Here is a 27705-nt window from a genome sequence, read left to right as displayed (position 1 = left end):
TGTAATTGTGTCTGCTGGATAGAACTGCAGTGCCGCCTTTTTTTTCCTATAAAAGCTTTCTGTAGCTATAAATAGCAGGAGACTGCTTGTTAAATGGATGTTCTGATCGTTTACGGTTTTACTTTATTTTGTGGTGTTTTCCTCTGTTTTCAGTGGGGCTCAGCTGTGTACCTCTGCTACAAAAAGTCGGTTGCTAAAACCAACGCTGTGTCTTATAAAGCTGGTAAGCAAAAACTATTTTTGTACATATTTGTAGAATCCCTATAAAACTGTAATGAAAATAACCTTAAAGTGGTTGTAAACCTCAGAAAAGAAAAAGGAACAAAGCATATCCTTCTATAGTGTGTACTTGCCTCAGTCTATAGCACTTAGTGTGGATCCTGTCTGCTCTCTCCTTCCTCCTGCTATCTGCATAAGTCACTTCAGTTTATACAGACACCAGGTAATGCTTGCTGATGGCCCACCGCACCCTGTAGCACACAGCAGGTGATTGACAGCCTCAGATGTGCGTGTTTCCCAGTATTTAATTCACTTAGGCCCCATTCACATTTGTAGGACTCCAAAGTCCTGCGACTTTGGAGTGCAACTTTGAATTGGTGCGAGTTGGATGTGACTTCTTGTCCCTCTGCAAAGTGTGACTTACTGGTGCATGTAAAACATTCAGGTATGATTTTCATGCAGTTTTTGAGGGTTAACTTTGAAGTCTATGGCTAGGGTTAGGGTTATGGCTAGGGTTAGGGTTATGGCTAGGGTTGGGGTTAGGGTTGGGGTTAGGGCTAGGGTTGGGGTTAGGGCTAGGGTTGGGGTTAGGGCTAGGGTTGGGGTTAGGGCTAGGGTTGGGGTTAGGGCTAGGGTTGGGGTTAGGGCTAGGGTTGGGGTTAGGGCTAGGGTTGGGGTTAGGGCTAGGGTTGGGGTTAGGGCTAGGGTTGGGGTTAGGGCTAGGGTTGGGGTTAGGGTTGGGGTTGGGGTTGGGGTTAGGGCTAGGGTTGGGGTTGGGGTTAGGGCTAGGGTTGGGGTTGGGGTTAGGGCTAGGGTTGGGGTTGGGGTTAGGGCTAGGGTTGGGGTTGGGGTTAGGGCTAGGGTTGGGGTTAGGGCTAGGGTTGGGGTTAGGGCTAGGGTTGGGGTTAGGGCTAGGGTTAGGTTTATGCCTTTGGTTAGGGTTATAGCTTGGATTATGGCTAGGGTTAGGGCTTTGGTTAGGGCTTTGGTTAGGGCTTTGGTTAGGGCTTTGGTTAGGGCTAGGGCTAGGGCTAGGGTTATTGCTTTAGTTAGGGTTATTGCTTTAGTTAGGGTTATTGCTTTGGTTAGGGTTATAGCTTTGGTTAGGGTTATTGCTTTGGTTAGGGTTATTGCTTTGGTTATGGCTAGGATTAGGGCTTTGGTTAGGGTTATGGCTAGGGTTAGGGCTTTGGTTAGGGTTATGGCTAGGGTTAGGGCTTTGGTTAGGGTTATTGCTTTGGTTAGGGTTATAGCTTGGGTTATGGCTTGGGTTAGGGTTAGGGTTCTGGTTAGGGTTATGCCTAAGGTTGGGTTAGGGCTACCGTTAGGGTAATGGTTAGAGCTCATTTCTCTTGCAGAAGAGATACCAGGAACAGAGATGGATGGACAATTTGAACTTTAAAGCCGCTTTGACTTTCAGTCACTCGGATATTGAATGATACTCATTTGGGGAACATGGGGCGTGACTTGTCATGCACCTTTGGGGTCCAAAGTTGCATGACAAGTAGCAGAAGTGTGAATGGGGTCTGAAGTCGCATATATATAAGAATGTTTCTCATTGGAAAACATTGGGTATGCGTTGTCATGTGCCACAAGTCGCAAGTGTGAATGGGGTGTAACAGATGCAGTAACTGTCAGGGCTCCATGAACTGTATATTGCATCAGCTATATACAGTGCTAAAGAAGCTCATGCAGCAAATTTTGTACAGAAGCAAGCTGTATTTTGCGTTGCACGTTTTGTCACACTAAAAAAATAACCGAAAGCGTGTTTTATCGCGTTTTTCACGTTTGTAGAAATGCGCGTTTCTGCCCACGTTTCCGCTATGCCCAAGTATGAATGGGGTCCTAAAGGTTAAATGATGGAGATCACCTTTAATGTTCTTCTGAAAAGGTCAAAGCCGCCCCCCCTCCATCCTGTGCTTTGCTGTCCCACCCCATTATGGGCATGTCGTACTCATGGTGGCCTCCAGCTGACCCCTCAGAGAACAGCTTATCAGAAGGATTGAATGGGGTCACATTGCACTTGCACAGTATAAAGAGGGTTTTGCTGGGACCCTGTCTAAGGAAATCTCTCTAGTTTTGGGGAAAAGGTTAGTAGTATTTTTGGTGGGCTGCCCTCAGGGGAATGGGGATAAACTTAACCGCTTGCCGACCAGCCGCCGTCATTATACTGCGGCAGGCCGGCTTGTTCCCGCGAATCGCCGTAGTTGTACGCCGGTCCCTTTTAACAGCTATAGCAGGTGCACACGCATGCTGCACGGCGGTGGAGTTGATGCGCGTGGCCGGTGGCCACCAGTGATCGCTCCACAGACAACGGGGATCTGTCAGTGTAAACAAACAGATTGTCAGGGGATGTTATACACAACATCCAATGCAGGTGATCAGATCGCTGGGCTGCACCAAGGAATCAGGGACAAACGAGTAAATAAAGAAAGTATGTTTATTATAATGATAACGATACACGTGAAAACAAGACAGCAAACCAAAAACAAGAAAATGGTGAAAACACAGCAAACCCCCAAACCAACCTAACTATCTATCTAACTAATATAATACACAAGCAAGGAAACCAACATGCAAAATATAAGGCATGGGCCAAAGCGACAAGGGAACAGAAACCAGGAATAATGAAGCAGACCAAGGAGCAGGTAACAGGGAACAGGAAACAGGGTTCAAGGACAGGATACACAAACGGGGTTCAGGAACAAACAGGAACAGGCTGGAACAAGAGCAGGTACTGGCAGGGACAAGGGCTAGCAGAGGAATACTGAAGCACTGGAGGTTAGTTCAGGGCGGGTTTATATAGTCCAGCAAAACCATGACAGGTGTGCTTGATGGCAAGTCTGCAGACCAGGCAGGGAGACCCCCGCTGGTGGCCACTGGAATTACACCCTTTTGGTGCTGAATGTAATAGTGCCACCAGCAGGAGAAACCGGAGATGACACCGTTCCTGACAGTTCCCCCTCCTAAAGGAGTGGCCTCCGGACACTCCATTCAGCCCTGGGTACGGCAGTCCGAGTGGGTGCAGAAACACCTTAAAATGTTTCCCTACAGAGTCTGCGGACTTCTTCGCACTTCCAAGGTCAGAGTCTTTTAGTTCAATGGGGGACGTGCCATCAGAGTCTGAAAATAGGACACGTACCCCACCACCCGGGTCAGGAAGTTTGGATCTGGAGATGAAAATTAGCAGGGTAACGGGAAAGAAACCATCGGAGGCAGACCACACAGGAGCTTTACATTCAAGCCAGGCGACAGACAGGATTGACCCAGCGGCAAGATGGCCATCAGTCAGGAACAGTTTTAGCAGGCACCATGTCATCAGGCTGAGCAGAAAGCAGAGGTACATCACGCTGGGCAGTAGCACATCCGCATCGAGCTGGGCAGCAGGCAAAAGCACATCGAGCTGGGCAGCAGGCAAAAGCACATCGAGCTGGGCAGCAGGCAAAAGCACATCGAGCTGGGCAGCAGGCAAAAGCACATCGAGCTGGGCAGCAGGCAAAAGCACATCGAGCTGGGCAGCAGGCAAAAGCACATCGAGCTGGGCAGCAGGCAAAAGCACATCGAGCTGGGCAGCAGGCAAAAGCACATCGAGCTGGGCAGCAGGCAAAAGCACATCGAGCTGGGCAGCAGGCATGGGCACCTCAAGCTGAGCAGCGGACTCATCAAGCTGGAGAGCAGGCACTGGTACTTCCGGCTGGAACACTGGCACCTCAGACTGGAACACTGGCACCGAGACATCAGGCTGGAGGGCTGGCACAGAGACATCAGGCTGGAGGGTTGGCACCGAGACATCAGACCAGGCGGCAGGTACTGGAACTTCAGACTGGGCAGTAGGCCCATCAGGCAGAACAGCAGGTGCTGGCACAACAAGCTGAACAGAAGGCACATCGGACTGGATAGCAGGTACTGGAACTTCAAACCGGGCAGCCGGTACTGGAACTTTAGACTGGGCAGCAAGCACAGACACTGGCACATCAGGCAGAACAGCAGGTGCTGGAACAACAGGCAGAACAGCAGGTGAATCGGACTGGATAGTCAGTACTGGAACTTCAGACTGGGCCGTGGGCACAGGCGCTGGCACGTCAGGCAGAACAGCAGGTACTGGCACAACAGGCAGAACAGCAGGTACATCGGACTGGATAGCAGGTACTGGAACTGCAGACTGGACAGTGGGCACAGGTGCTGGCACATCAGGCAGAACAGCAGGTACATCGGACCGGATAGCAGGTACTGGAACTGCAAACCGGGCAGCTGGTACTGGAACTTCAGACTGGGCCGTGGGCACAGGCGCTGGCACATCAGGCAGAACAGCAGGTACTGGAACTTCAAACCGGGCAGCTGGTACTGGAACTTCAGACTGGACAGTGGGCACAGGCGCTGGCACATCAGGCAGAACAGCAGGTACATCGGACCGGATAGCAGGTACTGGAACTGCAAACCGGGCAGCTGGTACTGGAACTTCAGACTGGACAATGGGCACAGGTGCTGGCACATCAGGCAGAACAGCAGGTACTGGCACAACAGGCTGAACAGCAGGTACATCGGACTGGATAGCAGGTACTGGAACTTCAAACTGGGCAGCTGGTACTGGAACTTCAGACTGGACAGTGGGCACAGGTGCTGGCACATCAGGCAGAACAGCAGGTACTGGCACAACAGGCTGAACAGCAGGTACAGCGGACTGGATAGCAGGTACTGGAACTCCAAACCGGACAGCTGGTACTGGAACTTCAGACTGGACAGTGGGCACAGGTGCTGGCACAGCAGGCTGAACAGCAGGTACTGGCACAACAGGCTGAACAGCCGGTACATCGGACTGGATAGCAGGTACTGGAACTCCAAACCGGGCAGCTGGTACTGGAACTGCAGACTGGACAGTGGGCACAGGTGCTGGCACATCAGGCAGAACAGCAGGTACATCGGACCGGATAGCAGGTACTGGAACTGCAAACCGGGCAGCTGGTACTGGAACTTCAGACTGGACAATGGGCACAGGTGCTGGCACATCAGGCAGAACAGCAGGTACTGGCACAACAGGCTGAACAGCAGGTACTGGAACTTCAAACCGGGCAGCTGGTACTGGAACTTCAGACTGGACAGTGGGCACAGGTGCTGGCACATCAGGCAGAACAGCAGGTACTGGCACAGCAGGCTGAACAGCAGGTACATCAGACTGGATAGCAGGTACTGGAACTTCAAACTGGGCAGCTGGTACTGGAACTTCAGACTGGATGGTGGGCACAGGTGCTGGCACATCAGGCAGAACAGCAGGTACTGGCACAACAGGCTGAACAGCAGGTACAGCGGACTGGATAGCAGGTACTGGAACTCCAAACCGGGCAGCTGGTACTGGAACTTCAGATTGGACAGTGGGCACAGGTGCTGGCACAGCAGGCTGAACAGCAGGTACATCGGACTGGATAGCAGGTACTGGAACTCCAAACCGGACAGCTGGTACTGGAACTTCAGACTGGACAGTGGGCACAGGTGCTGGCACATCAGGCAGAACAGCAGGTACATCGGACTGGATAGCAGGTACTGGAACTTCAAACTGGGCAGCTGGTACTGGAACTTCAGACTGGACAGTGGGCACAGGTGCTGGCACATCAGGCTGGAACAGATCAGCTGGTGGGGAGGCAGGATTGGATACTGGCATGATGGTATGGGTTGGAAAAAACTTCCGCTTCTTTTTGCTTTTAGCCACTAGGGATCTATAAGTGGGTACAGGGCTGTAGGTAGGGAATGCAGCTGGTAGAAGCGAAGAGTGAAAGGATGGCAAGACAGAGGGAGTAGGTTTTGAAGGGAGATTTAGTGGAGCTGATGGAGGCAGTTGAGAAGCATCAGGGGAGTTAAAGGCAGGGTAGGTGCAACAGGAGGAAACAGGGTACTGGTATTTCATTGGTAGAGAAGTATATTTGGAGCTAACAGAAGCTGAATGCAACAGACTTGACCAGGCCTGTATTAATGATTGCACTGCATCAGGTTTGCACTTGGCTTGTCTGACCAGAGACTGCACTGATTCAATGCATTTTGCAAGCACCTGCTGAGGACAAGCTGAATATTGTTCAAAAAAAAAATGCTGAGTCATCCTCCAACAGCCAAACTAAAGATTCTACCTGAGCTGCACTAAAAGGGGGTGTATAGTCATCACCTCCCTCAGCGACATCAGACAGGGCCAACTCAGTACAGATCTTAATTAATGGTTGCACATCTCCAAACAAAAAACTGCCTTGCTCAATAAAAACATGAGCTAGGCGGATGCATTCTAACAATTGTTCCCTAGTGTATTCAGCCAATGTCTGATAACAAAAGTCTCTGTCATCAGTTGCCAGGAGCGATAAATACAAAATACTTTCAAAATCCATCTTTCAACAATAGCTGGGACTCAGGCCCCAATTCCCAGGTGCAACCGATCTGATTGTATGGCTTCAGTATTCTGTCAGGGGATGTTATACACAACATCCAATGCAGGTGATCAGATCGCTGGGCTGCACCAAGGAATCAGGGACAAACGAGTAAATAAAGAAAGTATGTTTATTATAATGATAACGATACACGTGAAAACAAGACAGCAAACCAAAAACAAGAAAATGGTGAAAACACAGCAAACCCCCAAACCAACCTAACTAATATAATACACAAGCAAGGAAACCAACATGCAAAATATAAGGCATGGGCCAAAGCGACAAGGGAACAGAAACCAGGAATAATGAAGCAGACCAAGGAGCAGGTAACAGGGAACAGGAAACAGGGTTCAAGGACAGGATACACAAACGGGGTTCAGGAACAAACAGGAACAGGCTGGAACAAGAGCAGGTACTGGCAGGGACAAGGGCTAGCAGAGGAATACTGAAGCACTGGAGGTTAGTTCAGGGCGGGTTTATATAGTCCAGCAAAACCATGACAGGTGTGCTTGATGGCAAGTCTGCAGACCAGGCAGGGAGACCCCCGCTGGTGGCCACTGGAATTACACCCTTTTGGTGCTGAATGTAATAGTGCCACCAGCAGGAGAAACCGGAGATGACACCGTTCCTGACACAGATCTTCGTTCTGACACGGGAGGAGAGAGAGAGATCTGCTGTTCCTAGTGATTAGGAACAGTGATCTCTCTCCTCCTCCAGTCAGTCCCCTCCCCCCACAGTTAGAAACACCTCCCAGGGAACACACTTAACCCCTTGATCACCCCCTAGTGTCATCCCGTTCCCTGCCAGTGTCATTTATACAGTAATCTGTGCATTTTTATAGCACTGATCACTGTATAAGTTTCACTGGTCCCAAATAAATGTCAAAAGTGTCCGATCTGTCTGCCGCAATGTCGCAGTCTCACTAAAAATCGCTGATCACCGCCATTACTAGTGAAAAAAAGAAATGAATAAAAATGTCATACATATATTCTTTATTTTGTAGACACTATAACTTTCGCTTATTGCAATATTTTTTGTAAAAAAAAAAATGCAGAAAAATACATATTGGCCTGAACTGAGGAAGAATTTTTTTTTTTTTTTTTTTTTTTCCAAAAATTTTTTTTCGATATGTATTATAGCAAAAAGTAAAAAATATTGGTTTTTTTAGAATTGTTGTTTTTTCTTATAGTTTATAGCGCAAAAAATAAAAACCGCAGAGGTGATCAAATACCACCAAAAGAAAGCTCTATTTGTGGAAAAAAAAGGATGTAAAGTTTGTTTGGGTACAGCGTCACACGACTGCGCAATTGTCAGTTAAAGTAATGCAGTGCCAAATCGCAAATAGCCTGGTCATTAAGGGGGTAAATCCTTCCGGTCCTTAAGTGGTTAAAAAAGGGCAACTTCATAAACTTCACTAAATATAAAACTGTCCTTTGACCAGATACTTTGACAGACGAGTACAGAGAGGATTCCAGAAGCAGCATTACACATAATCACATCTGCAGGACTACTCTCTGGTTGGGGATCGTGACTCTGCAGAGACGATGATTGTTGGATGAGGGTTCATAGGAGTGTAAACTGTTCCTTAGAAATAGAAGAAGTCCCCAGAGCTCCGGTCTGTTCTCCAAGAGATCATTTGTTCTGAGATGTTTTCCCCCCGACAGTCATTGTAGGTAACTTGCCGGGGAGCTATCAAATATTGGAATAGTCAGAGGGATTATTTATATCTGTGTCATACTGTTACTGTATTCTGTTCACCATAATGTGGTTGAAAGTCTAAGGTGCCTGTGTATATTAAAAAAAAAAAAAAAAAAAAAAAAAATTTTATATATACACACAGTATCTCACAAGTGAGTACACCCCTCACATTTTTGTAAATATTTTATTCTATATTTTCATGTGACAACACTGAAGAAATTACACTTTTTTTTGTTTTACCTTTTCTATAAATCTGTTCAAAACAGTTTCTCTGTCTTACATTTTGCAACATTTTAATAAAAATATTCATAAAATAGGATATAATTAATAATATAAGAGAATATATAATCCAAATTATAATAAAAAGGAACTAGTTGGTTTGCGTTTCACTGTTTTGTATTTTTAAGATGACTATACCTAATAAAGGGTGGTTTGATGGACAGGTATCATCATTTTTGACACATTTCAATAAATATAATCATAAAGTAATACATAAAAATAAAATAGAATATAATTTAATAATATGATGTAATATTATAATAAAATGGAACCAGTTGGTTTGCGTTTTCCCCTTCTTTTTTTTTTTTTTTTAAAGATGACCATACTTGATAAAGGGTGGTAGGATGGACAGGTATCATCATTTTTGCCACATTATAATAATTATAATCATAAAATAATAAATTAAAATATAATTATATAATATAATTTAATATAATGATATATTATAATAAAATGGAACCAGTTAGTTTGCGTTTCACTGTTTGTTTGTTTTTTTTTTTTTTTTTAAGATGACCAAAGGGTGGTAGGATGAACAGGTATCATAATTTTTGCCACATTTCAATATAATCATGAAATAATAATAAATAAAAATAGAATATACTGTAATTTAATAATAAAATGATATGCTATAATACAAAATTATAATAAAATGGGACAAGTTGGTTTTGCGTTTCACAATTTTTTTTTTTTTTAAGATGACCACTACCTGAAAAAGGGTGGTAGAATTGACAGGTATCATAATTTTTGCCACATTTCAATAATTAAATCTAATCATGAAATAATAAATAAAAATATAATTATATAATGTAATTTAAAATAATGATATAATAAAATGGGACAAGTTGGTTTGCATTTCACATTTTTTTTTCAAGATGACCATTACCTGATAAAGGGTGGTAGGAAGGACAGGTATCATAATATTTGCCACTGTTCAATAAATATAATCATAAAATAATGAATAAAAATAAAATAGAATGTAATTATTAATATAATTTAATAATATTTAATCTTTTTGATATTATATTATAATAAAATTGAACCAGTTGGTTTGCGTTTCACCATTGTTTTTTTAAGATGACCATTACCTGATAAAGGGTGGTAGGATGGACAGGTATCTGACAGCCCTAAGGGCTTGTTTGCACATGTGGTTGATGTGCCCCCCCCCCCAACCGCTTCCCCTTTAGCTGCAGAGGCATCGACCGGGGGGGGGGGGGGGGGGGGGGTGTTCACATACCAAGACCGCTATGTTTTGCTTCACGGCAGTGGCAGGAGTTATACCTTCTAAGCGGATCGCTCTTCAAAGAACATCTGTGCTGTGAAGAACATTTCTAAATTTGAATGTTAGTTCTGGGTGACCATTTATGTTTAAAGGGTAACTCCACTTTCATGGTTAAAAAAAAAATAACAAAAATTAATATAGTGCATACAATTGCGACACAAGTCATTTTGTAATTGAATGTCATTAATAATTGCCTTTCCTTTTCAATCTGCAGCCACTGTACATTTTCTGTAAAATGCAATATGGCCGCCTGGAGGCGCTCTGTTCACTGATGGTGAACTGAACGCCCCCCAGAACCGTAGTTTCTTGCTTGTGTGATTGGCTCACTGATTTTCCCAGAAGTCTGCACTAAGATACAAGTCAGAGTTTGGGCGTCCCCTGCAACAAAAATGTTATTTTTGGTGAGATACTCCCAAAGGGAAATTGCATCTAAAGGGACACAGACCCTCATAAGAACCCTGCAAGTGCAGCAGCTGATTGATAATCATAAAATCACTCCCATTCACATTAATTTTGCACATGGACACAGAGAAAAAAAACGCTATTTATTCAGAATAGCAAAAGGTAATTATCTGCTACAAAGTTTAAAATCCCTGCAATGTATATAGATCACCCAGAGGGGAATGTTTTTTTTTTTTTCTCAACAAAAGTGGAGTTACTCTTTAAGCCTGTGGATAAAAAAAGAATTAAGGTGCACCTCGGGTACTTCAAGAAACAGAAGCAATTAGGTAAGGCATTCTAACCAGTTTGGCTATTCACCGTGATGAGCAGGGGGGCTTTTTAGTGATGTAGGCATTGGATCATCACCTAAAAGCTGGAGACTGTCCTATAATTTGTATGGGCACTGCTACATTTTTGGATTGATTTTATAAAGCATGTGCTCTTTAAAATTGGGGGTCAGAGAGCCGCAGCATTGTGTGTGTGTGTGTGTATAAGGCAGAAGTGTGATCCAGGGGGAGGGGGGCAAAGAGCCGGACCATTGTGTGTGTGTATAAGGCAGCAGTGTGATCCAGGGGGAGGGGGGCAGAGAGCCAGAGCATTGTGTGTATAAGGCAGCAGTGTGATCCAGGGGGAGGGGGGCAGAGAGCCAGAGAATTGTGTGTGTATAAGGTAGAAGTGTGATCCAGGGGGAGGGGGGAAAGAGAGCCGGACCATTGTGTGTATAAGGCAGCAGTGTGATCCAGGGGGAGGGGGCAGAGAGCCGGAGCATGTGTGTATAAGGCAGAAGTGTGATCTAGGGGGAGGGGGCAGAGAGCCGGAGCATTGTGTGTGTATAAGGCAGCAGTGTGATCCAGGGGGAGGGGGGCAGAGAGCGAAGGATTGTGTGTAAAAGGCAGCAGTGTGATCCAGGGGGAGAGGGGCAGAGAGCCAGATCATGTGTGTAGAAGGCAGCAGTGTGATCCAGGGGGAGGGGGCAGAGAGCCAGAGAATTGTGTGTGTAAGGCAGTAGTGTGATCCAGGGGAGAGGGGCAAAGAGCCAGAGAATTGTGTGTATAAGGCAGCAGTGTTATCCAGGGGGAGGAGGCAGAGAGCCAGAGCATTGTGTGTAAAAGGCAGCAGTATGATCCAGGGGGAGGGGGGCAGAGAGGTGGAGCATTGTGTGTATAAGGCAGTAGTGTGATCAGGGTGGATTTGATTTAAATCATTAGTAAAAACGCTTGATTCAAATCATAATTTTTAAGGAGCAACTGTCATCTCTGTCCCGCAGCGGCTCCTCCTCTGACTCGCTGTTAACACACCGACAGTTCTATTCACTTTAATGGGACGGCTGGTGATGGGGCAGTGACACAAGGTGAGGGACGTGGCGGGAACAGGTGAGTGGATACCCGCTAACAGGAGCTGCCATGACAGATCTGGAATGACAGGTGCTCTTAAAATGTAAGGACTTATTCTTGCTGGTAGTTAGAATCTTTAATATTTGCAAACAAAATTTAAGTTTTCCTATTTAGAGTAATAAGCTGTCAGGTTAGTAAAACAGGGATATCCGAACAGAGATATCAGAACAGATTCTATCATACAGTTTGTAGTGTACATAGATTTGCAAAACAGTGAGATAAAGTTTATCTCATGGTTACTCTAAAATTTGTGTGAATGCATCAATGCAGTGCATGTTATCTCAGCTTGCAGAGTATATAGCCTTATGCTACATAACTAAGCTCCATTTCATGCTGAATAAACTAAATTATTAATGTATCTTGAATAGAAAACCATCTTTTTTTTTTTTTTTTGGAATCGGGTATAAGTTTATTGAAGAAAGTCAACAAACCATAGAAAAGAACGTTCCAGAGAGTCCATGCACATTATACCATATCATCTCAAATTAAGTACAAAGTCCTATCTGATTACATTTAGCAATGCAGAATATCTATAGTCATTTACCTCACATGCACCATAACAAGAAAAGAACATTATCTTGTCAACCGCCCTTCCATCACCCTACCGGGAAGTTCCCCAGTGATATTGATTTACTTACACTACTGGTCTACTGGCACATAACAGTAATAATCTATCCAGGATTAAGTCTACTGGAGATCGGCCTGGCACAGACAACCAGTTCCCCCATACCCTGTCACACTTGTGCGGGTTACCTCTATGCGTATATATCAATTTTTCATACCTAAGTACTGTGCCCATTTGGTCTATCCACATCTGCAGTGTTGGTACGGTTTGGGAGATCCAATGCAGCAGAAAGAAGACTAGAAAAGCATTTTATTAAATAAATTTGATAAATATCCAAAAAATCAGATTTAAATTAAAAAAAAAAAAAAAAAAAAATCTTTTTTTTTTTTTTTTTTTTTTTAAACTGATTTTTATCCACCCTTAGTTTGATGCAGAGTGCAGGGGGAGGTGGGGGCAGAGCCGGAGCATTGTGTGCATAATGCAGCAGTATGATCCAGGGGGAGGGAGGGGGGCCTTTACATTTTTTTGAGGGGAAAAAAAAAATCCATCTAGATGACTAATGTACATTGAAAACTTTGTTGCAGTTTCCTACCTTTTCCTGCTCTGAAGAAAAAGCTGTTTGTTCCCATGTCCTTTTAGATGTTGATTCTGAAAAGGAGGGTCTGGTTTAATATAATCAGCTGGTGCACCCTTTGTGTTCTAATGAGGAAAGCTGCTGGGTCTGCATCCCTTTTAGATGTATTTGACCTTTGGGGAGTGTCTTACCAAATCGAACTTCCTGTTTGTAGAGGATGCCTAAAACCTGACTTGTATCTTAGTGCAGACTTCTGGGAAAAGCATTAAGCCAATCGCACAATCAGGAAATGACAAATCTATGGGGGGGGGGGGTTCCATATTCCATCTGTGTACAGTACTATTCCAGGTTGCAATTTTGCATTGAATTTCACAGGAAACTCACAGCTCTGCAGACTGAATGGGAAATTAAATTTTAAATATTAAATGACAATAATCTTTTGTAGCATTTTTTTTTTATGACTTGTCTGCAGTCTCTGACCAACTCTTGTATCATGTCTGCAGTCTCTGACCATCTCTTGTATCATGTCCGCAGTGTCTGACCATCTCCTGTATCATGTCTGCAGTCTCTGACCATCTCTTGTATCATGTCTGCAGTCTCTGACCATCTCTTGTATCATGTCTGCAGTCTCTGACCATCTCTTGTATCATGTCTGCAGTCTCTGACCATCTCTTGTATCATGTCTGCAGTCTCTGACCATCTCTTGTATCATGTCTGCAGTCTCTGACCATCTCTTGTATCATGTCTGCAGTCTCTGACCATCTCTTGTATCATGTCTGCAGTCTCTGACCATCTCTTGTATCATGTCTGCAGTCTCTGACCATCTCTTGTATCATGTCTGCAGTCTCTGACCATCTCTTGTATCATGTCTGCAGTCTCTGACCATCTCTTGTATCATCTGCAGTCTCTGACCATCTCTTGTATCATCTACAGTCTCTGACCCCTGCTTGTATCACGTCCCCAGTCTCTGACCCCTGCTTGTATCACGTCCCCAGTCTCTGACCCCTGCTTGTATCACGTCCCCAGTCTCTGACCCCTGCTTGTATCACGTCCCCAGTCTCTGACCCCTGCTTGTATCACGTCCCCAGTCTCTGACCCCTGCTTGTATCACGTCCCCAGTCTCTGACCCCTGCTTGTATCACGTCCCCAGTCTCTGACCCCTGCTTGTATCACGTCCCCAGTCTCTGACCCCTGCTTGTATCACGTCCCCAGTCTCTGACCCCTGCTTGTATCACGTCCCCAGTCTCTGACCCCTGCTTGTATCACGTCCCCAGTCTCTGACCCCTGCTTGTATCACGTCCCCAGTCTCTGACCCCTGCTTGTATCACGTCCCCAGTCTCTGACCCCTGCTTGTATCACGTCCCCAGTCTCTGACCCCTGCTTGTATCACGTCCCCAGTCTCTGACCCCTGCTTGTATCACGTCCCCAGTCTCTGACCCCTGCTTGTATCACGTCCCCAGTCTCTGACCCCTGCTTGTATCACGTCCCCAGTCTCTGACCCCTGCTTGTATCACGTCCCCAGTCTCTGACCCCTGCTTGTATCACGTCCCCAGTCTCTGACCCCTGCTTGTATCACGTCCCCAGTCTCTGACCCCTGCTTGTATCACGTCCCCAGTCTCTGACCCCTGCTTGTATCACGTCCCCAGTCTCTGACCCCTGCTTGTATCACGTCCCCAGTCTCTGACCCCTGCTTGTATCACGTCCCCAGTCTCTGACCCCTGCTTGTATCACGTCCCCAGTCTCTGACCCCTGCTTGTATCTTGCCCATAGTCTTTCATTAGATCCTGTTGTCTGTCTGCTGTCACTGATAATGAATATTCCCTGAATTATACGTGTGCCCCTTTGGTGGTGTTGGGCGCTGCACTTGAGGCCCCCCCATATTTTGCTTTTTTTTTTTTTTTCTTTATGAAAGAGGAGTTGCCCTTTTTAAAGAAGTTCTTTTCATATGAATAAAAAAATAAATGTTCACATATAAATAAAAAACCGATACATTCACTTTTATATTGCTTGATGAGGCAATCGGGAAGACGGACACATTTTCTAGGGCCACAAATATGTTTGTTCCTGTGTAGTAGATACAAGCTCGCCGTGGCACACGGTCACTGTATCCGGTCACAGGAGTTCTACTCAGCCAGACGTTTGTAGAAGAGCGTCTGTCTGGTTTCTGCGGTCTTTACACGGCCAGATACTCATCTGGAGGACATCTGTGAGTCAGTCATAGCTGGATCTAATTCTAAACCCTTCATTTCACTTTTCTGTTTATGCCAATAGAATTTTGGAAGCTCAAATATAATATGATTGTCAGACAAAGTACCAATTACCCTGTAAGTGAAGTCGATCTCGGAGCCTTTCCCTGCCAGAAGATAATTCCCTGTTGTTACTGTAAATTGAAGTAATCACCTAATGATACTCGGTACGTTTATGTTCTTATTCTCTGCTTTTGAAACATTACTCACCTGGCACATGGAAGCTTACATAAAATATCTCTGAGTGCCAGCAATTTCCTGAGAAATGTTCATCCTTTTCTCCAGGAAGATTATTTTTGATCCTTTTTTTTTTTTTTTTGGTCAAGTTTATGGCTGTGTGCAGTCTAATTTTCTGAAAAAAAAAAGGTTTTTGCACAGAGTAGCCCCGATCCTCCTCTTCTCGGGTCACCCGCTCCTCCCCCCCTGCCCAGTGCCCTCGTAGCAAGCGGCTTGCGCCCTTGTGCATGCGCGACTCTGCTTTACACCAGCTCACTCTTCACTGTCTGTGACAGGAGCTGGAGCCAATGGCACCTGCTGCTGTCTCTCTGTCCAATAGAGAGAGAGAGAGCTAGGAGAGCTGCTGCTCTCAACATCACTGGATCAAGATCATGCTCAGGTAAGTACAATGGGGGGGGGGGGATGGGGAGGAACTGAATGCTGAAGGATTTTTTACCTTAAAGGGGTTGTAAAGTCAGAAGGTTTTTTTTTACTTAATGCATTCTATGCTTTAAAGTGGAGTTCCGCTCAAAAGTGGAACTTCTGCTTATCTGATTCCCCCCCCCCCCCCCCCCCCCCCCCTCTCGGGTGCCACATTTTTCACCTTTTCACCCTGTGCCCCCTACTAGGCTGCTGCGAATTATGTCAGCAGTTCGGCCTCCGTCCCTCCCCTTGTGCCGGGCCAGTGAGAGAGCGCAGCCCACTTTGCATATGCGCAGTAGGGACCCGGCCATGAAGCCGAACGGCTACGCTGCCCGGTTCCCTTACCCGCAATGGCGGTGGCAGCACCGGACCGGACAATGTAAACATCGGCTGCGGTGCTGCCATCGCTGGACTCCAAGACAGGTAAGTGTCCTAATGTTAAAAGTCAGCAGCTACAATATGTGTAGCTGCTGACTTTTAATTTTTAAGGGGGCGGGCAGAACTCCGCTTTAGGCTCTTTCACACTTGGGAGACTTGTCCTGCGACTTGGGACTGCAAAGTCGCATGACAAATTCTACCCCATGATTTCCAATAAGTACCATTCATATCTGTGTGACTTCAAAGTAGTCCCTGCACTACTTTGGTCCTACGCGGGTAAAATAAAATCCCACATTTTGGGTTGCCCCCTGAAAAGTAATAGAGGGAAAATCTTCCAATGGGGACACTAGTTCTGGTGATCTGGGGGTCCCCAAGGAATTCCCTTAATTTGCAGGCTATGGGACAGGAAGTGAAAGGAAGTCTCCGCAATGGGACATAGATGGCAAAAAAAAAAAATACCTGACGGGGGTTGTAATCCTCCCTTGATCTATTCAAAATGGGAAAAAAAAAAAGTTTTGCCTATAGTTCTACTTTAAGGTAAAAACCTTGTACTTTTAGAACCACTTAGGAACACAATCACTGGCAGGTCCAAAGGTAAAATTCTCCCCACCCTAGGAATCTTGCTGAGTTCGGGTCCTAGAACCAGGATGCCCTGTAGAGCTTTTGGATGAGAAAAAAGCCTCTTATTCTTAGGTCCACTGACCAATCTTGGTCAGTAGGGTTTCATTATTGCATTGGCCCACCCTTTTGCAGATCGAACACCTTTGGGATGAATTAGAGCGGAGACAGCAAGCCAGGCCTTCTCGTCCAACATCAGTGCCTGACCTAGGGCTGGGAAAAAAATCGATTTAAATCTTGAATCGAGTTGAGAGGTCAAATCGATTCAAAATTTAAGCAAATCGATTTTTTTTTTTTAGATTTTTTTTTTTTTCACCGCGCCGGTCCCAAGGTGCTGCGGGCATGAGTTTTTAGGCGAGATCGGGGCTTCGGCCTAGTCCGCGGCTACGGCCAGACGCCGTGGACTAGGCCAAAGCCGCGGCCGTGCCTAAAAACTCATGCCCGCAGCGCCTTCGGACCGGCGCTGACACCGCGCTGGGCCTGAAGAGCTGCGGGCAAGGAGTTTTTAGGTGAGGCCGCGGCTTCGGCCTAGTCCGCGAGGCTGGACGCTGCGGACTAGGCAGAAGCCGCGGCCTCACCTAAAAGCTCATGCCCGCAGCGCCTCAGGACCGGTGCGGTTTCCAAAGAAAATAAAAAACTCAATGTGAATCGAGTTTCTTTTAAGAGAATCGAAGATTTTTTAAAATTTTTTTTATTTATTTTTTTTTTTTTTTAAGAAAATCTCCCAGCCCTAGCCTGACCTCACAAATGCGCTTCTGGAAGAATGGTCAAACATTCCCATAGACACCCTCCTAAACCTTGTGGACGGCCTTCCCAGAAGAGTTGAAGCTGTTATAGCTGCAAAGGGTGGGCCAACTCAATATTGAACCCTACGGACTAAGACGCCATCAAAGTTCATGTGCGTGTAAAGGCAGGCGTCCCAATACTTTTGACAAAAAGTTCAGCACTTGAATGACCGCAACATACACGGATATACAATGTAATACTGACATATAATTACACACATAGGATGGACTTTTTTCGACCTCGCCTACTATGTAACTATGTAAGTGTATGTTCCTCTGCCAGAGCGAAGGGGAGAGAGCCTTGTGTGTGTTGCTGTGGATTGCTCTAGAGCAGGGGTCTCAAACTGGTGGTCCTCCTGCTGTTGCGGAACTACAAGTCCCATCATGCCTCTGTCTTGCAATGCCTCATGGGAATTGTAGTTCTGCAACAGCTGGAGGGCCAGCAGTTTGAGACCCCTGCTCTAGAGCCATATACAGGGCATAGGACCCTCTCTCCCCCACCCCCATGTGACCATGTTGGGCCAATCGCTAAACACAATGCAGTTGTAGCACACAGCATCCTACACATATGATAGAAGCTGTCTGTCTGTCTGTCTTGACTTTTTCCTGGTAGAAAGGTAGATGGTGCCCAGCTTATGCAAGACTTCTGTTCTGTAATCATTTTGGTAAGCTGCATTTTTGGGTTGGGATTGTCTGATTGCAAATGTACTACCAGCTGAACTGACTATAATAACCCGCATGTGTACAGATGTCCAGGCTAGAAGTCTCACCCAAGGAGCTCACAGCACTATTGGGAGTGGGAACAGGATGCAGAGGGTGCTGAGAAGATGTTGTATAGCCTTGGGATCACATGAGAGAGGGCTTGTGTAAATGTTTAAAAAAGAAAAAAAAAAAAAAAAACCTGTTGCAAGTCTTGTGGTGATGAAGTTTCGCCTCTGTTTGTCTCCATAGGTTTAATATGCAGGTATCCCGAAGAAGATTATGAATCCTTTCCTTTGCCTGAATCTGTGCCTCTCTTCTGCTTGCCCATGGGGGCAACCATTGAATGCTGGCCATCCAATAGTAACTATCCACTTCCAGTTTTTTCTACGTTTGTCCTGACTGGAGCATCTGCTGAAAAGGTACCAGAATTTAAGACCTGTTACCGCAGTACGTCTGATACATAGCGTGGTTTTTAGAGTACAGTAAAATCTTGGATTGTGAGCATAATTCGTTCCGGAAACATGCTTGTAATCCAAAGCACTTGTATATCAAAGTGAATTTCCCCATAAGAAATAATGGAAACTCCAGATGATTCGTTCCACAACCATTTATTCATAAGCCCTTCAGTTTATAGTCTATATAAAAAGATTATAGCAATGTGATCAGGTTGTGTAACCATAAAATGTCCATCTACAAATGGAAGCCTCCACAAGGGGATTAGAAGCAAAGTCCAGCAGGAGCTCCAGAGTATAAAAGAGAAGAGAGGAGCCTCTAAGTGTAGTAATATGGTTACATTTAATGAAGATACAACATTTAGCAACTCACATGGTTGATGATTAAAAATAGGCACATCTACCCTGTTTCCCCTAAAATAAGACCTAGCGTGATTGTCGGTGATGGCTGCAATATAAGCCCTACCCTCCAAATAAGCCCTACCCTGTTTCCCCAAAAATAAGCCCTACCCTGAAAATAAGACCTACAAAGACTTTAACTAGGGCTTATTTGGGGGGTAGGGCTTATATTGAAGCCATCGCAGACAGTCACGCTAGGTCTTATTTTAGGGGAAACAGGGTAAGTATGCAGGCATCCGGGGTAAAGCTGTCCACATAGACCGTCCTCCACACCGCTGTCAGTCTGCAATCGTGACCGGGAAGACTACCCTGCAGGAGAGCGATTTGAAAGCGAGGCTTGAACCGCTCGTGGAGCGCAGCGTGGAAGGGAGGACATCGATGGTGGTTCAGAGGATGGTCTATGTCAGTGATGGCGAACCTTGGCACCCCAGATGTTTTGGAACTACATTTCCCATGATGCTAAACTACACTGCAGAGTGCATGAGCATCATGGGAAATGTAGTTCCAAAACATCTGGGGTGTCAAGGTTCACCATCACTGGTCTATGTGGATGGCTTTACCCCGGATGCCGGCATACTTAGATGTGCCTCTTTTAATCATCAACCATGTGAGTTGCTAAATGTTGTACCTTCATTAAATGTAACCATATTACTACACTTAGAGGCGCCTCTCTTCTCTTTTATACTCAGTGGTGACGTGACGCTACTTGTATATTAAGACATCGCTTGTATATCAAGTCAAAATGTATTTAAAAATTTTGCTTGTCTTGCAAAACACTCTTAAGCCAAGTTACTCTCAAACCAAGGTTTTACTGTATATTGTAAAATGAACATTTAATCTTCATGGTGTATTTTCAGTAGGAGTTATTGTAAACCTTGAAATAAATGTAACTGTTTTTACACGGCTGCTCTGGAAGATTTGTAGATTAGCCACTATAGTCACGCGTTCTTACTGCTTAAAGTGGAACTAAACTGTATATGAACACCATATACGATTCATTTTTTAATATTCAACGCAAACTCCCCCATCCATTCATGTCTCCATGCACCTATTTTGCTAAAAAATTACTTTTGTAAAACACCCCCCAGAATTTCTAGCTGTGGCCATCTTGAGTAAGGGCAGGTGATTCACACAGCATTTACTTCCTGGGATCCATCTGCCCTTAGCTCAGTCATGCAGCCAGGAAGGTGTGCTTAGCTGAGAAAGCCACTCCTCCCATGAATACTCCTGGTGTGTATGACATAATCCCCCCCCCCCCCCCTTCTATCCTCTCCTCTCCCTTACCCCCTTATGTCTCTCCCTCCCCACCTCCTCCCTCCACTCGGAGCGTCCCTTCCGCCATTAAGAGGTGTGGACACCTGAAGAAGGTCCTCAGGAAGTAGTAAAGAGAAGGATCATCATGTGACCATGGCTACAGTTAAAAGGGGGTTGCCAATGGCCTGGATTTGGGCTTTTAAAAAAAAAAAAAAAACGTACAAACAACATTGTTCCAAAATGCAGTAATACACAACCTCCAATTAAATTTCACCTTTCTTTAGACTAGACCTGCCAGAACATTGAATGGTAGTTGCATCAATGTCTCACCACGAGCAAGGAAAAAACAAATGTTTGATTCCTACTTATGATAGATTTTTTTATATGTTATAACGGGTTACATTTGTTATGTTGTGGTTGTTGCTTTCTTTGGTTATGTAAATGTGACCCGTAATTTAGCCTTTTTCTGCACTCTCAGCACTTTCTTTACGTTGTCTTTACCTAGAACAGATCTCTACACTAATTTAAATATTATATATCAGCTAATGTTTGTTTATGATGTTAGATTTATGAATATGCTCTTGGTTTTAGAAAGTGAATCTGAAGAAATCTCTCTAATCAATAACATTAAAAGGGATCTTCCCTGTAACTTGCTGGTTGTATAGAAGATGCTTTAGGAGACCATCAGAGCTTGGCCTGCAAAGCTTTCTTGAGAACCCGATCCCCTTTTCTGCTTATAGGTTCCCCAAATCCTACAAACTGCTGTCTCTCTGCCTGCACTTCTGTGTGGTGTTTGTGCCGTGAACACCGAAAAGTATCTGAATAGGAACGCAGTCTGTTCATATACGTTGCACAACATGTGACAAAAAGCCTGAGGGCAGTCTGGTGTAGATATCATGTGGATAGTCTCTTGAAAGATTGTCTACTTCAACCTTTATCTGGTTAGAAATGTCTCTGTATAGTTGGGGGGGGTCGTCTCCAAACTACTATGGCCCATGGGCTACAAAGATTAACCAGGCCTGCACCTGATGTGCACATAAGGATCCAGATCAGGAAGTCTCTCTGCTGATGGTGACCCTAATGTAAAGGGGACAGTGATGGAGACCCTCATGTAAGGAGGGAATTCTGATGGGGACACCTGATGTAAGGGGGGATTCTGATGGGTACATCTGAAGTAAGGGGGGATTCTGATGGTGACCATGATGCAAGGGGGGATTCTGATGGTGACCCTGATGTAAAGGGGACAGTGATGGAGACCCTGGTGTAAGAAGGGCTCTAGTGAGGACCCTGATTTAAAAGAGGGGATTCTAAAGGGGACACCTGAAGTAAGGGGGGCATTCTGATGGGGACACCCGAAGTAAGGGGGGCATTCTGATGGGGACACCCGAAGTAAGGGGGGCATTCTGATGGGGACACCCGAAGTAAGGGGGGCATTCTGATGGGGACACCCGAAGTAAGGGGGGCATTCTGATGGGGACACCCGAAGTAAGGGGGGCATTCTGATGGGGACACCCGAAGTAAGGGGGGCATTCTGATGGGGACACCCGAAGTAAGGGGGGCATTCTGATGGGGACACCCGAAGTAAGGGGGGGATTCTGATGGGGACACCCGAAGTAAGGGGGGGATTCTGATGGGGACACCCGAAGTAAGGGGGGGATTCTGATGGGGACACCCGAAGTAAGGGGGGGATTCTGATGGGGACACCCGAAGTAAGGGGGGCATTCTGATGGGGACACCCGAAGTAAGGGGGGGCATTCTGATGGGGACACCCGAAGTAAGGGGGCTGGAGTTCTCTTGCTTATATTCTGAACTATATCATATGCTGATTCAAAAACAGATCCTAGTAAAAGAGATCTTTTAATATATAAAATAGATTTTTTGTGCCCGTGACTATATGTAAAATCTCATACGTTTGGAGACCCCTGCAGAGGGGAGTCTTTAAGATTGAAAATTGCTCTTACAGGTTAGATCTGCAGCGTCATACATGTTTGTGCAGCGGCTATATCAGTTGTCTGATGCTGTAATGACACCATCATGCCCGAATATATGGACTTGCGTCTGAGTATGGTAAGCAGTAGTCGGACATGGATCGTGTTTTAGAAGTCTGTGCCCAAGCTTGGGGGATGCCCTCCTATATTTACACCGAAGAGTCCAAATTAGGTAGTGAAAAGGCCCCTTAAGATGCCATCATGTATTGTATAGGAGCCACATCCCTTTTCTCTCATATTTACAGACATGACCTCTTCCTTCTCGTAGGTGTACGGAGCCGCTGTACAGTTCTATGAGCCGTATGCTCCGGAGCAGCTCACGGAAAAACAGAAATCGCAGTTAGGACTGGTAACCAACGGCGAAGGAAAGATGGATGCTTCTAAAACCATCCATGTCAGCAAGTGCATCTGTCTTCTGTCTCACTGGCCTTTCTTTGACGCCTTCAAGAAATTTCTCACTTTCCTCTACCGTTATTCCATCTCTGGACCCCATGTGCTCCCCATAGAAAAGTAAGTTATCTGTGTGAGAGGCTATAAATAATTAACGGACAAGTTCTTGTTCTGCCTGTTCACTCGGATACACACACTCCTAAAAACACACCACAGCGCTCTGACATCTAGTGTCAAGCTATTACTTACTGCACGCTCCGAGCAGATTGTCTTTCAGACCTCCTTTGTAAACCATTGTAGTGTTGACTGTCTTTTAGGGTTGACTCTTGATGCTCATGTATCGATTCCAGCAGTAAAAGAATGACTAGCAATCTGTCAATTATGTTTTTTTTTCTTAATTCTTTTATTTATATTGCCACAGTTCCAACAATTTGAGTGTATATAGAAATAATAAGTGCAGCACTAAATACTGTATCTAAATGTGTAATGCGATCTAATAATATACTTCAAACTGTGAACTACATAAGTCCAACATACACAGTATATTACTAAAAGTATTGGGGGACGCCTGCCTTTACACGCACATGAACTTTAATGGCATCTTAGTCCGTAGGGTTCAATATTGAGTTGGGCCGCCCTTTGCAGCTATAACAGCTTCAACTCTTCTGGGAACAAGGTTTAGGAGTGTGTCTATGGGAATGTTTGACCATTCTTCCAGAAGCGCATTTGTGAGGTCAAGCGCTGATGGTGGACGAGAAGGCCTGGCTCGCAGTCTCAACTCTAATTCATCCCAAAGGTGTTCTATCAGGTTGAGGTCAGGACTTTGTGCAGGCCAGTCACGTTCCTCTACCCCAAACTCGCTCATGCATGTCTCTATGGACCTGTCAGAAACCATGAAATCAGACCGAGACAGAAGTACAGTTAAATCACACTTGTTTAATAATACAAGTAAATAGAACAAACGTAGTCAAAACATAGCCAGAGTTCAGGAACCGAAAGGGATAGTAAGACAAGCCAAACGTCAGGGAGGCGGAGATGAGCGTAGTAAAACAGCAAGCAGGATCTGGAGCCAGAAGGAATGTCAGCCAAGCTAGTCTTTTAACAGGAATGCAGGAGAGCATCTCTGATGTTGACTAAGGCAAAGGCAGAGATCCCCTGGGCTGGACGGCTTAAGTAGGCATGACTGACGAGCAGGATATCATCAACAGCTGAGTACCTGTGGAGAGATGGGAGCTGGCACTTAGCCGACAGCTGAGCGGCCAGCTCAGAGAAGGAAGGGCTGAGCCCAACCCTGATAGGACCTTGCTTTGTGCACAGGTCCAGATTGTTTGGTGGAAGGAGGATTATGATGTGGGGTTGTTTTCCCAGGGGTTGGCCCCTTAGTTCCAGTGAAGGGAACTCTTAAGGTGTCAGCATACCAAGACATTTTGGACAATTTCATGCTCCCAACTTTGTAGGAACAGTTTGGAGATGGCCGCTTCCTGTACCAACGTGTCTGCGCACCAGTGCACAAAGCAAGGTCCATAAAGACATGGATGAGCGAGTTTGGGGTAGAGGAACTTGACTGACCTGCCCAGAGTCCTGACCTCAACCCGATAGAACACATTTGGGATGAATTAGAGCGGAAACTGTGAGCCTGGCCTTCTTATCCAACATCAGTGCCTGACCTCACAAATGTGCTTCTGGAGGAAAGGTCAAACATTCCCATAGACCAGTGGTTCCCATCCCTGTCCTCAAGTACCCCAACAGGCCATGTTTTCAGGTTTTCCTTTTATCTTGCACGGGTGCTTTAAATCTGTATTTTGGACAGCTATTTTATCTAAGAGAAATTCTCAAAACCTGGCCTGTTGGGGGGGTACGTGAGGACTGAGGTTGAGAACCACTGCCATAGACGCACTCCTAAAGCTTGTGGACCACAAGGACCCAGAGGAGCTGAAGCTGTTATAGCTGCAAAGGGTGGGCCAACGCAATATTGAACCCTACGGACTGGGATGCAAATAAAGTTCATGTGCGTGTAAAGGCAGGCGTCCCAATACTTTTGGTAATATAGTGTATATACAAAAAAGAAAAATTGCTATACAGTGTCCAACCAGTGAAGTCCAAATATGATTTTCCAAACTGTAATGCCAAGTGAATAGTTGTGAGAATGAGGCCCCTTCAAAAGCAGCAAAGCTACATTCACATAAGCCCATGCTTGGAAATTGAAATGAATAGGGAAACCACTTTAGTGTACCTTCACCATCTACTCCATAATACGCTTACCAGATGGGTTTGACATCCAAATTTTATAGGAAGTCAACATGTGCCTGTGTTCACAGAAAAGCATATTACTCTGCTGGAGGATGGAATCTATGCGCTCCGACATCCTTCAGTCCATGGTAACAATCATGGCCGTAATAGTAAAAAGAGAACCGGGAGATCACATAGCGTGAATCCGTGACAACTGATGATTTATTAAAATAAATGATACTCGCAAAGTCTTCAGATGTACATATGTATAAAAAAATTATAGCCCGGGACTGGTGTGAAACGCTTCTGGGAATCGGGAGCTTGATGACTTTGAATAAGTCGGCTCCGCCCTACGCATTTAGTCACAACTGCTGTCAATTTGAGTGTATACATGAAATTCGGGTGACTATTTCCAATATTGAGCAAAGAATAACAGATAATATTGGGACTATGAACCAACAATTCAGAATACTATAAGAGCTTTGTATGACATGAAGTAGGTAGATAATTGGGCCCTGAGATAACCGCTCTGATTCCATAGGATTCCACTATGTGTGACCTTGGAATGTTTCCTAGGTAGTATGACTCTTGTAATGGGCAGGGCATGGTTAAGCTCACCTATTCTCTGAGGGGAAAAAAAGACCTAGATACATTCATATAGTCTTAGACACAACCAGCTCTTTGAGGGCAACCATAATGCTGATGCAGCCCACAATGAAATTGAGTTTGATGCACCTGGATTAGCTGGTTTTCTACTGGAGGGGGTCATGAGTAAAACCGGGAGGGGAAAGGAGGAACAGCCCTTGAGATGGGTCATGGTTCAAAATACATATTAGGGGGAGTACTGGGGGAATCAATGGTGGAGAAGGATCTGGGGGTTTTGGTAGATCATAAGCTCAATAATAGCATGGAATGCCAAGCTGCGGTTTCCAAAGCGAGCAAAGTCCTTTCCTGTATTAGGAAAGGTATGGACTCCAGAGAGAGAGATATCATTTTGCCCCCCTCATTAGTAAGACCTCATCTGGAATATGCAGTTCACTTTTGGGCACCAGTTCTCAAAAAGGATATCGGGAAACTGGAGAAAGTGCAGAGAAGGGCAACCAAACTGATAAGAGGCATGGAGGAGCTCAGCTATGAGGAAAGATTAGAGGAACTGAATTTATTCTCTCTTGAGAAGAGGAGATTAAGGAGGGATATGATCACCATATATAAATATATAAGGGGTCCATATAGTGAACTTGGTGTTATTCACTTTTCGGTCAACACTGAGGACAAGGGGACACTCTTTACGTCTAGAGGAAAAGAGATTGCATCTCCAAATACAGAAAGGTTTCTTCATAGTAAGAGCTGTGAAAATGTGGAATCCTTTCAGAGGTGGTTCTGGCCAGCTCAGTAGTAGATTGCTTTAAGAAAGGCCTGGATTCTTTCCTAAATGTACAGAATATAACTGGGTACTAATATTTATAGGTAAATTTGATCCAGGGAAAATCCGATTGCCTCTCTGGGATCAGGAAGGAATTTTTTCCCCTGCTGTAGCAAATTAGATCAGGCTTTCTGAGGGTTTTTTCGTCTTCCTCTGGATCAACTGTGGGTATAGAATTGTATGATTTTTTTTTATTTTTTTATTTTTTGGTTGAACTGGATGGACTTGTGTCTTCTTTTCAACCTAACTATGTAACACCAAGCAGTGCAGGTGGAACTGTTTGGTTGTAGCTTGTAGCCAAGCTATCATACTATGTTCTTTGGATAGGGGACTTTGGTGCATAGCTTCTAAGTAGGGGTCAGTGGTTTTGGAAGCGTGGCCAGGGCTTCCAAGTCAGCCTGATTCTTCCCTCTAGTTGTGTAGAGTCCAAGATTAGATCTTCCATTTGGAGGACGCCAGGCATTTTTGAGCACCACAGTTGTTTGTAGTTATGGGGTATTCTGCTTCCACAGGAGAGGAATGCAGGCCCTTGCTTCACCTTCAAAAGGTAAATACTAAGTGAAGTCTTGTATTTTGATCGCTACTTGTGATATGGAATAAACAGGCCTCTCCTGGGTTCGGATTTCGATCCACCCTGGTAAGATTCTTGGGATCCATGGCCACATTCTGGAATGGACAGTCCAGTTATGTTTTTTTTTTTTTTTTTTTTTTTTTTTTTTTAACAATATCTTCAACTTGTTGTTATGTATTTGATGCTTGCTTGATCATTTTATATTTTCCCTCCTTCATCCAGACACATCTCCCACTTTATGCATAAAGTTCCATTTCCTTCTCCTCAAAGACCAAGAATATTAGTTCAGGTAAATATTCCTTAAAAGTGTAAATAACTTTTACCTGGTGGCTGAACTCAGACTTCTGTCTATGAATTCTTCTTAAAAAAAAAAAAAAAAAAAAAAAATTAAAATCTTTTGTGGGATGAACAGGATACGGCAATAAGCCTCACATGAATATACTGTATACTAGAATATTCAAATTATATTTCTTTTGCATGCAGGCGTGATATGCTGAACGTTCCTTCAAATACTGTTTTGCCATATAAATTTATATCATTTATATATTTTTTAAATTATAATTTTATCATTTTTTTGAATTGGACATGATGGGGCAAATTAAGAAGTAATGAGCTACAGTAGATTATATGCATAACACAAGTGTAGATACATGCCCAGTTTAAATGTGTATTTTCTCCTGTTTTTAGATAGAGCCTAAAGTATAACTAAAGGCAATTTTATTTTATATTTTTTTTAGTTTTTTTTTTTAGTTTTGGACCAAGTGGAAAGGAATTAGAA

The 27705-nt window shown here is 44.7% G+C and overlaps 2 protein-coding genes across 2 annotated transcripts in view; one reads left to right on the top strand and one right to left on the bottom strand.

Annotated features, from left to right (window-relative positions):
- LOC141131235 (C-myc promoter-binding protein-like) overlaps nt 1–27705 on the bottom strand; it is a gene marked incomplete in the record, with an annotated part of 198952 nt that overhangs the window by 104208 nt on the left and 67039 nt on the right.
- On the top strand, nt 1–27705 carry LOC141131236 (C-myc promoter-binding protein-like). Its single transcript, XM_073618314.1, has 4 exons — nt 1–223; nt 18471–18640; nt 22583–22824; nt 27150–27705. The coding sequence occupies exons 1-4, from the start codon at nt 94–96 to the stop codon at nt 27229–27231; spliced, it is 624 nt and encodes a 207-aa protein (XP_073474415.1). The 5' UTR covers nt 1–93; the 3' UTR covers nt 27232–27705.

This window comes from Aquarana catesbeiana, linkage group LG03 (assembly GCF_042186555.1).
Source record: "Aquarana catesbeiana isolate 2022-GZ linkage group LG03, ASM4218655v1, whole genome shotgun sequence".
In the NCBI taxonomy this organism is placed as follows: domain Eukaryota; kingdom Metazoa; phylum Chordata; class Amphibia; order Anura; family Ranidae; genus Aquarana; species Aquarana catesbeiana.
This window is presented reverse-complemented; position numbering and strand designations above follow the sequence as displayed.